The sequence below is a fragment of the Muscardinus avellanarius genome (assembly GCF_963383645.1).
Source record: "Muscardinus avellanarius genome assembly, chromosome: 16".
NCBI lineage: Eukaryota > Metazoa > Chordata > Mammalia > Rodentia > Gliridae > Muscardinus > Muscardinus avellanarius.
In genome coordinates this window covers 26,342,840-26,358,214 of record NC_137802.1, presented here as the reverse complement: position 1 = coordinate 26,358,214, position 15,375 = coordinate 26,342,840, and the positions used below count along the sequence as shown (strand labels likewise).

At 49.5% G+C, this 15,375-nt stretch overlaps 1 protein-coding gene across 2 annotated transcripts; it reads right to left on the bottom strand.

The window, feature by feature from the left end:
* Positions 1 to 3,493: 3,493 nt before the first annotated feature.
* Positions 3,494 to 15,078, bottom strand: POLDIP2 (DNA polymerase delta interacting protein 2; the record flags this gene model as incomplete). 2 transcript variants are annotated; one of them, XM_080713287.1, is made up of 11 exons in its annotated part: positions 3,494 to 3,669; positions 4,623 to 4,702; positions 5,711 to 5,836; positions 6,044 to 6,070; positions 7,828 to 7,964; positions 8,567 to 8,674; positions 8,878 to 8,953; positions 9,123 to 9,219; positions 10,743 to 10,840; positions 12,145 to 12,226; positions 14,918 to 15,078. In XM_080713287.1, 11 exons carry the CDS (start codon positions 15,076 to 15,078, stop codon positions 3,555 to 3,557), a joined length of 1,107 nt encoding a protein of 368 aa, XP_080569413.1. In that variant the 3' UTR covers positions 3,494 to 3,554. The 2 variants fall into 2 exon arrangements, with proteins under 2 accessions (XP_080569413.1, XP_080569414.1); XM_080713288.1 differs by having other exon boundaries at positions 10,743 to 10,786.
* Between the last annotated feature and the right edge of the window lie 297 nt (positions 15,079 to 15,375).

Genomic DNA, 15,375 nt, shown 5'->3' with positions numbered 1-15,375 from the left:
CTGAGGCCCACAGGACAGCTTTGTCCCAGGGAGGGGCAGCTTCTGGTGCTGTGGAGGCCCAGCTTTATCACAGCTGGGGCTTCTTTTTTCCTAAGGTGGTTAAACGTAGGTTGACAAGTTTGATTTAAAATATATATATATATAAGAAATGAATAGTTTTATATAATGAGGGGGCTAGTCATCTCTTAACCCTGCAAAAGGTGCTAGGGCCCTACACCAGACTCCTCAGCCCTTCTTAACACCTTTGAGACTTTTCTTTAAAGCACTTTGTACTGTCATTCAGGAGATTAGTATTCTGCCCTGACCCATACCTCTTCCTGTCCCATCCCCTTTGCTGCAGAATCAGTCTGAGGGAGGGGATAAAGAGGAAGCAATAAAAAAACTGACCAGCTTTGCCAGCCAGGCCAGAAAGCACCAAGGAAGGATGCTACATTGGGACCTGTAGTCTTAATGCATTCTGTGAGAAAAGACCTCTCATCCCATCTTAGGGTCCTAACACTCCTAGGCTCTAGAAGGATTTGTCTTGTCCTTGAGTGCTGTCAGCTCCAGGGCACGCTGTCCTCATATACCATAGGTCTAAAGCTGCCATTGGGGCGGAGCTTCTTTAGGCCAGAAACATGAGCACTACCAGGAAGACTGCAGAACCCACGGGCACTGCATGCATGCTTATCAGCAAACTCAGAGTCCCATGCTTCCCATAGCCCTGTGTAGAGGTGACTCGGGCTTGGCTGTACATCTGCCCAGTGGTTAATATCTGAAGAGAACGATGGGTGCTACGCCCCTCAAAGCCTTGTCCCATCCTAGCCGCTGAGATGCCACATACCCTCCAGGGTGAGCAATACTCCTAGGGCTCTGGTTTGCACCCCCTTCCCTGTTTGGCTTGGTGCTCAGGTGGCAGGTTATCTGAATTCTCTCTTGAGGAATGCTGTCCAAGAGCGCCCTGCCAGCCTGACAAAGCAGCACCACTGTGTGACCCACTCCCTCAGAAATGACCAGAGATTGTCAGGTTTGTCCCTCCCGACTCCTTATGGCTACATGGCTGCTCACAGCTGAGCCCAAGAGCCTGTAGGCATATGCCCGGCCCAGGGTTGGCCCCTCCCACGGGCCTGGAATGACATGATGGGGCAGGGGAAATGTGACTTACTAATTAGTCTAAGTCTTGAATGTATAGTTCCAGAGCTCTCAGATCAGGTACCTTGGTGATCATCTACTAGGTCTTCCAGCCCTGGCATTAAGATGACAATCCATTTCCTTGGCCAGATTCAGGCCACTGGCCTATTTTCTCAGCTGCCGTCATGAAGCCCTCTAATGCTCAAATCCTCAGCTCCCCACTGAGGTATTTCCATGCCAATCCTAGACCTCCACATCCCCTTTAGTCTCTACTTAGTGCTTTGACATTCAGACCCTCAGCTATCTTGGTGACAACTAGTCTTGGTCCTGAGAAGGCATAGTAGTCTAGGGATGGGCACTTATCTTTGATTGAATCTAATTCCTTGGTCTTAAGAAAACACTAACGCTGAACTCATTGAAATAATCTTTGCTTTTTTAGTTAGACTTTGTGGCTTAAGGATTTGGGAAATTTCCCAGTCCCATTCAGAATACAGCTCCTGACAGTATGGATTTTTCAGCTCCAGCCCAGGAAGTAAACAAAAAGTATGGATGAAAGGTCAAACCTCAGCCGGGTATTGTGGCGCACGCTTGTAATCCCAGCATTCTGGAGGCTGAGACCGAGGATCGCGGTTCGTGGACAGCCTCAGCTACTACTTAGTGAGGTCCTCTGCAACTTAGTAAGACCATGTTTAAAAATAAAGAGTAAGGCCGGGCGTGGTGGCGCACACTTGTAATCCCTGCGCTTGGAAAGCAGAGACAGAAGAATCGCACAGGTTCGAAGCCAGCCGCGCGCGCTGGCTTAGGAGACCGTTTCCAAATAAAAAAGTAAAAATAGGTCCGGGAGTGTAGCCCAGAGGTAGAAGGGCTTCCAGGAACCCCAGTATCACCAAAAAAAAAAAAAGAAAGAATAAAAAGTAGGGTAGGGGGTGTAGTTCGGAGGTCGAATGCCCCTGGGTTCCATCCCCAGACCCGTGGGGGGGGGGGGGGCAAACCTCTTGTTGGGTTTCAGAGAAAACAGGAAGCCTGCTGTTAATACAGACCAGTACTGGGGTTTGATGTGTGGTCATGATCTGCCTGAAGGATGGCACATGTCCTAGCAGGAGAGAATTTTTCCTTTAACATATAACCGCAGTCCTTTGTTGCTTAGCCTGAATGATGGAAGTAAACACTAATTTCTAATAAAATTGTGTTATACCACAGTGGTACAGTGAGAGCTTGCAGCTCTGGGCTTGGTTCTTGTATTTCTGTTCACCATCTGACCTTGTGTTCCAGCTAGGTTATAAAATTGACTGCTCCCTTGCCTTACAACCCAAACTCCCCCTAGGGGAGGATTAAGGAAAATACCAGGAGTTGAACCCAGGGACATTCTACTTCCGAGCTACACCCCCAGCCCTGTATTTTACTCCTTATTTTGAAATAGGGTCTAAGTGGCTGAGGCTGGCTGCAAACCTGGATCCTTCTGTCTCAGCTTCCAAAGTACTGGGATTTACAAGCATGCACCACCACACTTAGGCTGAGATTTAATATTAATTCAAGAATGAAACAACCTCTAACAATGCTACAATGGCGGCAGAGAAGAAATCCTAGAATCAGGGCAAAATGCAGCTCAATTCTTCTCTAGAGACCTGCGAGACACTCAGGAAGTAGCTTGTCTCTGTTCATACCTTATGCTGCTCCTTGGTCCACTTCCTGTACTTCTTGTCTGGACACTTGACAGACCCGTGCTTGTGGCTGGCAGGCTCGCTGCTCCAGCAGGACTGGCTTGCCTCACACCTCTTCTAGGCTTGACAAGGCCAGAGATGCAGGTGGCTGGCAGTGCTGGGAACCAGGCTACTGTGAGCCTGATGCTGGCCTTCTCTGCACTTGGCAGAGGATAAAGAAGGGTCCAATCCAGTGCCTACCCCCTGCCTGAGAGGCACAGCACCACCAGGGGACATCCAGCCAGCCTCCAACCCCAAGGGAAAGACGAGCCCTAGCAAAGGCAGGACTCTCTAGAAGTGGCCTTCATAGAAAGCAACTGACACCTCCACTGAGTCAAGCCCGAGACCCTGGGGGCAGAAATGGCAAGAGTGGCCAAGAATGGCCAAGCATACACTGGTTTATTGACTAAACCTCACATTCCAGACAACTTAAGTGACAGGCCAGGAAACTCCTCCTGGCCTGTGGTAGCTGACCACAGTTCCCTGATGGAAAGGTTTGCTGAAACACGGTATAGGCAGGACTTATGAGGAGGCCAGCCTTGGAGGAGTCCTGCATGGGTCTTCCAAAGAAAACAACTGCAGCCTACCCCCGCCCCCCCAAAAAAGAGGAAACGCACAATCAAATGGTGCAAAGGGTTGAGACACCCATGGTGGCCCATGATGAGGAGAGAAGTGTTCTGCAGCAGCCGTGGGCTGAGACCTGTTCTGAGGGGCCAAGCCTAGGCACTCAGGGACTCAGCTGGTCTACCAGTGAAGGCCCGAGGGTGGTGTCTTCTCATCTTTATTGCTTTCCAGGGAGAAAGGTGGGATCCGGACATCAAAGTGGGAGCCATCAGGTCTCTCGAAGCGGAACGTGCCCCTGAGGGTCAGAAAAATTCCTGGCTTGGGGGAGTGGAGTAGAGAGGCTCAGGGCTAATGCCCTGAGTGGCTCCATGCCCTCAGCTCCAGAGCCACAGCAGGATTAGGCAGACCAGGGCTCTCTTGGATCCAGAGACCCAAGAGCCCTTCTTGCCCCTACATGCAAAGAAACAGCTGAGAATGGTGGTGCACACCCACAGTCCCAACTACTCGGAATCTGAGGAAGGAGGATTTCAAGTTACAGGAATTATTCTGGGAATAATTTTTTTTGTTTTAAATTTGGGTGGTAGTAGGGATTGAACCCAGGAGCATTCTACCTCTGAGGTATACTCAAAGTCCCCCCACTTTTTTTTTTTTTTACACAGCGTGGTGTTAGGCTGATGAAAGTCTCACTACTTGCTGAGGCTGTCTTTAAACCTGTGGTCCTCCTGTCAGCCTCCCCCAAGTACTGGAATTACAATGGAGTGCCACTTTACCTAGTGTTCAGCCTGGGCAATTTAGTGAAACCTTGTCTCAAAATTCTTTAAAAAGGGCCGGGGGTGTGGCTTAGTGATGGAGCACTTGCCTGAAAGTGTGAGGCCCTGGGTTCCTTCCTCAGTATTGCAAAAAGAAATAGAGAAAGAGGAGGAGGAGGAAGAAGAAAAGACAAAACATAGCTGATTCTGGCCCTTCAGTGAACACTGCATAATCTGTCCAGCAGTACTTTCAGGTTAAGGAGTGAAACACTGGGGGAAAACCTGAGCCATCAGTTATGCATCAAATCCCTGGGCTTAAGTCCTCAGCCTTCAGCTCATAGGGAACGGGGGACAGGTCATAAAAGCCTGAACAAGGAAAAGCAGACAAGGCTCCATCTCAGGACATGACAGGGCCAGGGGCTGACCACGGCAATGAGCTGGCTGGGACCTGCCCCACGTCTGTGAGTCAAGTGGCCCCTGACCAGCACATGCCACTCACCACATGTGTCCACTAGAAGCCTGCAGGGAGACATGGCTGCTATACTGGAATGCAGGCTGCTCCTTGGACAACACTGGTTCCTGTAAGGATTCAGGCAAGATGGGTCAGACCAAGCCTCAGGGACAGGTTCCCTGAAGCCCGGGGCACATGCTAACTGCCAGTTCAACATGGACCAGATGCCCCACCCAAGCAGCCACCACAGCAGGTACTCCCACAGCTACTGCCTGCCAGCACCTCATCCACAGCACGGCCATGGGCCTGGGCCTTCTGTCTGACTCTGAGAAAAACTCAGTTTGACTGTCTAAAGGAATCAGACAGAGGTGCTAGGCACAAGACCCACTCTGAAAACATCCCTTCTGATGCCCATTCATGAGAGCTACCTTTCAGGTACCACAGCAGTGCTGTGCAAACCTTTACTGACTTAATTCTAGTACAAAGTACTATGTGTGACCCCTATTCCAGCAGTAAGAAGCTGAGATTGCTCAAGGTTAGGCAGTGCGTATACAGCTGAAATTTGAAGCCAACTATCTAATTCCAAGCCCTGTTCTTGTTTGCTTTTCCATGTTGCTTACCCAAACCCCTCCTGACATGTCTAAATGCAGGTTGGATATGGGCCCTGGCACTAGTACTATCTATGACTTCACTTCTCAGAAGGCAAGATGGGGCGAGCAGAGATTGCAAAATTAAATCCCTTCACAGACCAGCAGAGAATGTACGGGCGTAAGGGGACAAGACAACCACGAGTAATGGGCTGTACATGCCCCCTAAGCACATTCAAATTCAGGTTTGTAAAAGACGTAACGCTGCTCAACAAGTACACAAGCTCTGACTTCACACTCTCTTGGTTTAAATCCTGGCCCAGTCACTACTAGCAATGGAATCATGGCTTCTTATTTAACTTATCAGCTGCATTCTTTTCTTCTGTGAAATGTGCTGCAGGCAACCTATGTCTCACAGGGCTGTCCTAAGATTCCTAACCCAAGACAACTCAATGTGTTCACACAGCAAGTCTCTGTGACCACGGAGTAGGAAACTACACAGGAAGCCTCTGGAGACTGCTGGCCAACACCAGGCCCAGTGGTGCTTACCCTGCCCACCACCCCTCGGCCTCGCACTGTCTCCAAGGTGCCCGAGAGACTGAATATCCTCCAGTGCCGCTCCCGCAGCTGTACCACGTCACTGTCCAGGTTCTCCAAACGAATGCAGTAGCGCCACTGTGGAGGTTGGGGGACAGAGTTCATGTTTGAGAAAGACCAGACCTTGGAAGAGCCCATCCCGAATTCAGTGCAGAGCAAAAGGCAAAAAGGCTGACACCTGCTTTGCGCAGGCTCCACCCACACCAGGAGGTAAACGACCCCCTAACCATGTCAGCGGACCCCCAGGCACCTCCTGAGCTCCCCTCCCCTGAGGAAGACACTCACCCAGTAGACGTGGGAATTCTGGGCTTCCTGGGGAGAGAAAGACAATTTAAGTCCCGGAGAGTAAGACCAAGTCTCTTCCTATCAACATGTCTCCACTGACGTACAAGTATTGCAGGAAGGTAGCAGACACAGGCCAAGCTGCATCATCTAGGATGATGATGATGATGGTGTCAGAACTATGGCTGACAAGCCCACAGGCAGGCCACCTCCCCTGATCCATTCTTATGCTGCCAAGATCACTAACAGCTAGATGCCAATGAAAATCAACCGCGGGGCTCCTACCTCTCTCACCACCCTCCTAACCAGCCCTGACCCCATCACTGCCGCGGGTGCCCTGTCCTCTGTCCTCCCAGCCTCTTTTACAAGCACTTCCTATGTCAGATTTTTTACCTTCCCCATGACCTTGAGCTCCTAGAAAAAAGGAAAAGTCTCCCATTTGTAATCCCAGTATTTGGGAGGCTGAGACAGGAGGATTACAGGTTCATGGCCAGCTTCAGCTACTTAGTGAGGGGCTCTGCAACTTTGTGAGATCCTCTTTTTTTGTGTGTGATAATGGGGGATAGAACCCAGGGGCATCCTACCTCTGAGCTACACCCCCAGCCCTATTTTTTATTCTTTGTTTTGTTTTGTGGTTTTTGGTGGTACTGGGGGTGGAACCCAAAGTCTTTCTACCTCCACGCTATCCTCCCAGACCTATTTTATATTTTATTTGAAAACAGAGTCTCACTAAGTTGCTGATAGCCTCACTATGTAGCTGAGGCTGGCTTCAAACCTGTACAATCCCTCCTGTCTGAGCCCCCTCAAGTGCAGGAATTACAAGCGTGCACCACCATGCCCGGCTTAATTCTTTATTTTGAAACAGGGTCTCAATGAGTTTTATTTTTATTTTTTTGTCTTCTTTTTGGAACTGGAGATCGAACCCAGGGAGCCACACCTGCAAAGCAGGCGCTGTGCCACTGAGCTACATCCCGGTCCCTCTCACTGAGTCTTAAAAGGCCTCATTAAGTAGCTAAGGGTGTCAGCAAACCGCGATCCTCCTGTCTCAGCCTTCCAAATGCTGGGATTACAAGCATGCGCCACCACGCCCAGCAGTAAGACCCTGTTCAAAATAAAGAATAAGCTGGGCGTGGTGGCACATGCTTGTAATCTCAGCATCTGGAAGGCTGAGACAGGAGGATCACAGTTTCAGGACAGCCTCAACTACTACTTAGTGGCACCTTTTGCAACTCAGTGAGACCCTATTTCAAAATAAAGAATAAAAAATAGGGCTAGGGTGTAGCTCAGATGTAGAATGCCTCTGAGTTCCATCCCCAGTACTGCAATAAATTAATTAATTAATGGACTGGGGATATAGCTTGGAGGTAGAGTGCCCTGGGTTCAATTCCTGGTACTGCAAAAAAAAAAAAGGATTGGGATATACATACATACACATATTTATCCATATACATGGGGGATGGAACTGCTGAGCTACACCCCAGCCCTCATTTCTTATTTGGAGACAAGGTTTTGCTAAGTTGCCAATGATGGCCTTGAACTTGCAAGGCTCCCTCAGCCTGAAGGAAGAAGAAAGCCAGCGTAGAGGACTCCTTCCTGATACCTCTGAGTTTTTCCTGCTTAGGGTCTTGGTATCTATCAACGCCACCCAACACCTGAGCACTTGGGAGCCAAACCACAGGGACATGGATTAGATTTAGACTCCAACCCCAACCTCGGCAGTCAACATTAGGAACACCACATGGTATCTGGAGCGCAGCCCTGAGAAGGGGCCCTGTCTGGATACATACCCTCATGCCCATGTAGAAAGGGATGACGGTAACACGAATGTTCTCAGTTGTTTCCCGGTGAACATCAGAGAGCTCTAGCCAGGGGTGATTCTTCTCTTGCCAGGCCCGTAATGTTTCCCGAGCCACAAAAGGGGGTACTAGGACAAGAGTTAACAGGTTAGACCTGGCCAGCATCCAGGGCATTGTATACACTCTCCAGCTCCTCTTTCCAGTAACACCGGAAAAATACACAGAGCTGCTACCAAGCATAAGCCCCAAGGGGGTAGGCAGTGTGATATTGTGGGAAGGGAAGTGGACTGGGAGTTACAAGCTCTGGCTTTCAGACCTCCAGCTGCTACTTCCTAGCAACCCTGAGCCACTCATCACCCCCGAGCCTCTGACTTCACAGGATTTGGGGATGTTCAAAAAGGTTGCAGAAGCTGGGCGTGGTGGCGCACGCTAGTAATCCCAGCATTCGGGAGGCTGAGACCTGAGGATCACAGTTCGTGGACAGCCTCAGCTACTTAGTGAGGCCCTCTGCAACTTAGCGAGACCCTGTTTAAAAATAAAAAATAAAAGATAGGGCAGGGAGTGTAGCTCGGAGGTCTAATGGCCCTAGGTTCCATCCCCAGACCCGAAAAAAAAAAAAAAAAAAAAAAAAAAAAGGTTGCAGAAATAAAGCTGTAGAATTATTGAGATGGTAATCTTATCCTTCAAGAAAGGGCCCTCCCCTGCCTGCCTCCCTTCCAGAAGAGATTACCTTTTGTCTGGTCATACAGAAGAAACCTTTCAAAGAGCTCGTGTTGGATGGGAACCTGATCTGTGGAGGTGTAGGGGAGGATGTCTTCATGGCTGACATAGTCCAGGCCTGGCACAGAGATGCAGACAAAGGGAGCAGAGGACAGAAGAGAGGAGATGAGGCTCAGAAGACACCTCAGAGCCTCGCCTATGGTGGGTAACCCTGGCACCATACCTCTTAGGATCACAATCCCTCCTAGCAGGTACATCAAAATCCTCTCCCTGGGCACCAGAGCCCTTCTCCACAGGCACCACTTAGATGTAGCTCCTCACCTGGGATGGCATAGAGGGCCCGGCTGTCATCATGGTTAGCCAGGAAGGTCACAGCTTCTGTCTGAGATCGCTGAGACTAGGGCAAGGAGCGAATCAGAGGCTTTCTTAGCCACTATCCAGACCTGAGGCCTTGGGGCCCAGGGCTGAGCTGCATTCATTTGACCCCTCTCCTTCCTCTTTGTTCCCACTGGGTACAGGCCTCTCCCAAAGAGGAGACCCCAGGCCCAGCCACCACAATAACTTACTATATGTGGACAATCACGGGCATCAATCAGCACCTGATAGTAAGTGTGAGTTTTGCCTTTCACCTCCTTAGAGCCATGGCCGGCAGGGTTCTCTGCTCTGTATGGTGGAAAAAGAAGCCCACAATCACCTTGAGAGAAAAGGAATCTGTGCTTCAGCTCCCTACCTCCTCCTCGCCTAAACAGGCTGGTCCCTGAATGTGAAGGGGCTTAGCACCAGCTGGGCACTGCTCAGCAACATCGCAACCTAGCTGCTCCCCAGTCAGAGCAAACAGTAGAGCCAGGAGGGCCCAGGCAGTCATCATTTATCTTATTCTCTGGATGCCTTTTGGAAGGGGGGCATGCTGAGAAAATCCAATAGCTACCTTGGTCTCCAGGGACTGAGTACCCTATGCCTCCCACATTCCCACAGCCCCAGGGGCTATCTGTGATTGCATGATGGAGCTGTTCCTATTCTTTTTTTCTTTCTTCTTCTTTTTTTTTTTTTTTTTTTTTTTTTTTTTGCACAGTACTGGAGATGGAACCCAGGGGCAATTCTGCCTCTGAACTATACCCCAAGCCCGATTTTTTAGTCTTTTTTTCCCACAGGTTTTTTATTCTTTATTTTGAAACAGGGTCTCACTAAGTTGCGGAGGGCCTCACTAAGTAGCTGAGGGTGTCCGTGAACCACGATCCTCCAGTCTCAGCCTCCCAAATGCTGGGATTACAAGCGTGTGCCACCACACCCGGCTTTTTTTATTTTTGAAACAGGGTCTCACTGAGTTGCAAAGGGCCTCGCTACATAGCTGAGGCTGTCTACAATCCAGTCTCAGCCTCCCAATGCTGGGATTACAAGCCTGTACCACCATGCCCAGATCCCTTTCTTTTTTTTAATGTACTCTAGTGATAATATGAGATTAAGGAAAAGATTCCAACTGAACATAAAGAAACCAAGACTAAACTGGGCATGGTGGTGCACATTTGTAATCCCAGCACTTGGGAGGCTGAGACAAGAGGATCAAAGGTTCATGGCCAGCCTCAGCTACTTAGTAAGGCATTTTGCAACTTACTGAGACTCTGTTTCAAAATAAAGAATGCCCATCTTGGTGGCACATGCTTGTAATCCCAGCATTTGGGAGGCTGAAACAGGAGGATCTCAGTTTGCAGACAGCCTCAGCTACTACTTAGCAAGGTCCTTTGCAACTCAGTGAGACCCTGTTTCAAAATAAAGAATAAAATATAGGGCTGAGGTGTAGCTCAGTGGTAGAATGCCCCTGGGTTCCATACCCAGTAATGCAAAAAAAAGGAAAGAAAGAAAGAAAGAAAGAAAGAAAGAAAGAAAGAAAGAAAGAAGGAAAAAGAAACCAACACTGGTCCCAAAATGCCCTCTAGAGAACTTATGAAAACTGACTGTAGCATAGGAAAGCATTCTAGAGAAGTAGAAAAGGTCCCTCTGGCTTAAGACCATCCTTGGCACTCAGCTCTTTTGTCTCCAAGGGTATATGTGCCAGAGAAGCACTCTGGGGCTGTTTCTAAGGCCCAAGAGGACACTGTCTTCACCCCTGAGACCCCAATTACGTATGTCTGCCACAAGTCAGCCCCCCCCCCCCCGAGGATACTGAGAGGCTTGACAGGGAAACTTACTTCTCTGGGGCTGCAGAAGCCACATCCCGGTCATACAGTCTGGCCTGCCAGGGAAACAGGACCACACCGCGATAGCCAAAAACACTATGAAGGAAAAGCTAGGAGGAAAAAGAGGCCTCGGTGAAACTTCAGTCCAGCAAATCCACCCAGGCAGGGCTGCACAAAGCAGCACAGACAGACACAACTGTGGCACAAGGTCTTGCCACCTTTTTCCTTGAACCTGGTGACCAACTCAGACCAATTTCGGAATGCCCTATATCCTCTTCACCCGGGTGACTACTCAACTTTCAGGTCATGGTTCGAGCCTTCAGGAAATCTTTAGCCTCCCCTCCACATGGCAGTATATAGCTACTGACCATGTGTAAATCATATTTCCCTTCTAAACTGTAAACTACATGAAGGCAAGAACCATGTCTACCTTGCTTTCTGACTTTACTCCAATGCCTAACCTACATCAATCCCAGTGGATCTGGAACAAAACTTATATAGAAAAAGAGCCTCACAACCAAAGCTTGATAAAGAAAATGTCAAAGGTTTACTTGTAACAAACTTCCCTCTGCTGACATCTTCAAAAAATTGACTTTCTCTTCACTATAATCCAAACAATCCCTGTCCACACTAACTTGGAAAGGAAACCCAACGACTATTAAGTGCATTCAAATCTAGACACAGACATATCATCTTAAAAAAAAACTGTGATTCTGAGGCAGACACGGTAGTACATGCCTGTAATCCTAGTACTTGGGAGGCTGAGTCAAAAGGATCACCAGTTTGAAGCCAGCCTCAGCAGCTTAGTGACACCCTGTTTCAATATTAAAAATTTTTTTTGAAGATTTAAAGAAGTTTATTAAAAGGTAGAAATACAGAGGATAGGTACAGCTCCATACCAGACTGGCATAGAGGGGTAACTCGAATGAATACACCCTCAATATAAAAATTTTAAAAAGGGCTGGGGGTATAGCTCAGAGGTGGAATGCCCCTGGTTCCAATCACCAGTACCAAAAAAAAAAAAAAAAAGTATACTTGTGGTCCAATACCAAACATCAAGGTGGAGTGAAGCTCAGTGGTAGTGCATTTGCCTAGCATGCAGTAGGCCCTAGGTTTGATCCCCAAAATTAAAAAAAAAAACCATAAAAAAAATAATGAGTGTACCTAGGAGGCTAAGACAGGAGGAATGCGGGTTTGATCTACTTAGTAAGGACCCCTGCAACTTAGTGAGACCCTATTTCAAAATAAAGAATAAAAAATAGGGCTGGGGGTGTGTCTCAGAGGTAGAATGCCCCTGGATTCAAAACCTAGTACTGAAAAAAAAAACAAAAACAGTATAATGAGTGGTATGAAACAATACCATTTAGGACTATCATCCTATTGAAAATGAGAGCAGACCCAAACCAATACTTACCTGACCAGTCTCATATTTTCCATTCTGTTTTGGTACCTCAAAAACACCAACTGTCTCTAACACCTTGCCTTCTGGTCGGTTTCTGATTAGGAAGGGAAAGAACAAGCAAATAAAAAGCTGAGACAATAATGATTATGGGTTTAAGAATGTCTCCCCACAAGCTCATGCATTGAAATTGTGATCCCAAATGCAGGAAGATTCAGAGATAGGTTATGGCTGAAGGAAAAGAGTCACTGAGTGTGTGGTCTTGGAGGCTACAGATGTCCCTAATCCCCTCCTCTCATTCTCTGCTTCCAGCACAGTGATCTGAGCAGGGCTTTTCCTTCTCTACCATGGACTGAAACCTCTGAAACTGTGAGCCCCACTAAACCTTTCTTCCTCTAAGTTGTGTTTGTTGGGTACTTTTGTCACAGCAATGAAAAAGCAGGTTCAAACATGTACTGATCCATCTGAATACTAGGATACTGAGGAGCCAGGGCAATGACAGCAGTTAAGGGTAGGACAGGTGGCCAGCTGAAGCAGGTGAGGGCCTTGCTATGCCATCATACCACAAAGTTGCTCCGTTTTCTCCTTTGAGGTTTAGCCACAGGCTTCTCCTTGGTTAAAGAAAAAAAAAAAAAAAAAACACCTCCCCATACTCTCTGCTCCTTCCTCTTCCCAAAGCAGTCTTCATATATTCTCATACACTGCTTAAATATAACTTCTTTGCCCCATTTCTCACCCAACCAGCCTTCCTGACCTCCCACAGCATTTTTTTTTGGGGGGGGGGCGGTACTTCAGTTGGAACCCAGGGGCATTCCACCTCTGATCTACATCCCCAGCCCTATTTTTAACTCTTTATTTTTGAAACAGGGTCTCACTGAGTTGCAGAGGGCCTCACTAAGTAGCTGAGGCTGTCCGCAAACCATGATCCTCCTGTCTCAGCCTCCCAAATACTGGGTTTACAAGGATGCACCACCAGACCTGACTTCCCACAGCATTTTTTTTTTTTTCCGGTACTAGGAATGGAACCCAGGGGCATTCTACCTCTGAAGGGCCTCGTTAAGTAGTAGCTGAGGCTGTCCGTGAACTGCAATCCTCCCGTCTCTGCCTCCCGAATGCTGGGATTACAAGTGTGCACCACCACGCCTGGCTTCCCACAGCATTTTAATTGTCCTTCTAACTTTGCAGTTCAGTGGCTTGTGTCCATGTCTTATCTCCATTAGAGACTCTAAGTTCCCTGGAAGCAATACCTGTGTCTGATTAATCTCTGCTGCCTCTCAGGAGCAGTGAATAAGAGGTGGTCAAAAAATACTTGTTTTTAGCCGGGCATGGTGGCGCACACTTATAATCCCCACACTTGGGACACTGAGACAGGAGAATGGCACAGGTTCAAAGCCAGCCGCAGCTACCTAGTGAGGCTCTCAGCAACTTAGTGAGACCCTGATTCCAAATAAAGTATAAAATAGGTCTGGGAGTATAGCCCAGAGGTAGAAAAGCCCCTGGGTTCCACCCTCAATACCACAAAATAAATAAATAAATAAATAAATAAATAAATAAAACTTGTTTTGAGCCAGGCATGGTGGCACACACCTGTAATCTCAACATTTGGGAGGCTCAAACAAGAGGACTGTGGTTTGAGGACAGTCTCAGCTACTACTTAAGCTCTTTGCAATTCAGTGAGACCCTGTTTCAAGCTAAAGAATAAAAAATAGGGCTGGGGGTGTAGCTCGAAGGTAGAATGACCCTGGGTTCCATCCCCAGTACCGCAAATGTATGTATGTATGTATGTATGTATGTATGTGTATATATATTTATATGTATATATTTGTGTGTGTATATATATATATATATGTGTGTGTGTGTGTGTGTGTGTGTGTGTTTTGTTTCATAATTCTGTGTCCATCTCTGTAGTTCTTACCCTGCTCTGAAGGGCATAATTATCTCCACCTTTTCTGTTGTACCACATACATTGCACCTACTCCTACGGTCTCTCAATACAGATTTGGTTAATATTTACATCAATCTGTTTTGGTACCTCAAAACCAGCACTGCTTTTTCTTCTGTTATGTCCTGAAATACTGCTGCTGCAGTTTTTCACAAGTCTTAAGTTGCAAATAACTTTCACATCTTCCCAATGTCAGTGGCCAATTTCAGCCACTATATGGCCAGCTCTGTCGGTTACCTCTCTAGACAGTGTTCTTTCTGGGGGTCCTTCAAGGCAGTCACTCCATTTTTTGGAGATGTGAGCTGGACCCACTGGCCCCAATCTGATCTGCCTGTCTCTATCCACTCTTCACACCACCTCCATTTCCTGGACCCTCTATTCCCAAGTCACTGACAAAAACAGTCTCCCCGAGGTCACACCGAAACCTGAGACCCACGAGGGCCCCCACTCAAGACGACTTGTTTCCCACCTCCAGCATCTTTCTAAGGGAGGCCATGAGCCAATAGGGTCAGGGGGGTGTGAGAGATTAAGTCGAAAGCCGTGGGGCTGCATTCACAGGCTGCCCACTCACCGCGGGGCTGGGAAGCCCAGCCCGGGAGGCAGGGTTCACTTGGGGAGTGTTACTAGGTCGCCCCTCAGAGCCAGCCCTGCACAGCCAGGGCTCTGGGCCTGGGTCCCAACTCTGCTCTTGGGCACAGGTCCCAGACAGCGCACGATGTTCCCCTGCTTGGGACCTTTTTCCAGGTCGAACTCCGGTCACCCCCAGGGGCCCGGCCTCCGAGGCGCCACACCCGCCAGAACACGCTCTCGAGGCTCTGGGCCCGTTCCCCGCGCTCCGTCCCTCACCGGGACGAGAAATGCCTCCGCGTGGTCGTAGTCGCCGCAGGAGGGAAGGGCGCCGCTCCGCCCGCCGCACAGAGCGGCCTCGGCCCCCGGGCCGCGGTCAGCGACCGGGACCACCAGCGGCTGCCCACGGCCAGGGCCCGCCGGGCCGCACAGCCAGCCATGTCCCGCCCGAGCTCCGGCTCGGCTGCTGACACAGGGCCCGACCCCGGGCCGGGCGGCGCCCCGCCCCCGCCCCACACTGCCCCGCGCCCCGCCCCGCCCCCGCCCCACACTGCCCCGCGCCCCGCCCCGCCCCCGCCCCACACTGCCCCGCGCCGCGCCGCGCCGCGCCGCGCCCCTCCCTCCGCCCCACACTGCCCCGCGCCGCGCCGTGCCCCTCCCTCCGCCCCACACTGCCCCGCGCCGCGCCCCGCCCCCGCCCCACACTGCCCCGCGCCGCGCCGTGCCCCTCCCTCCGC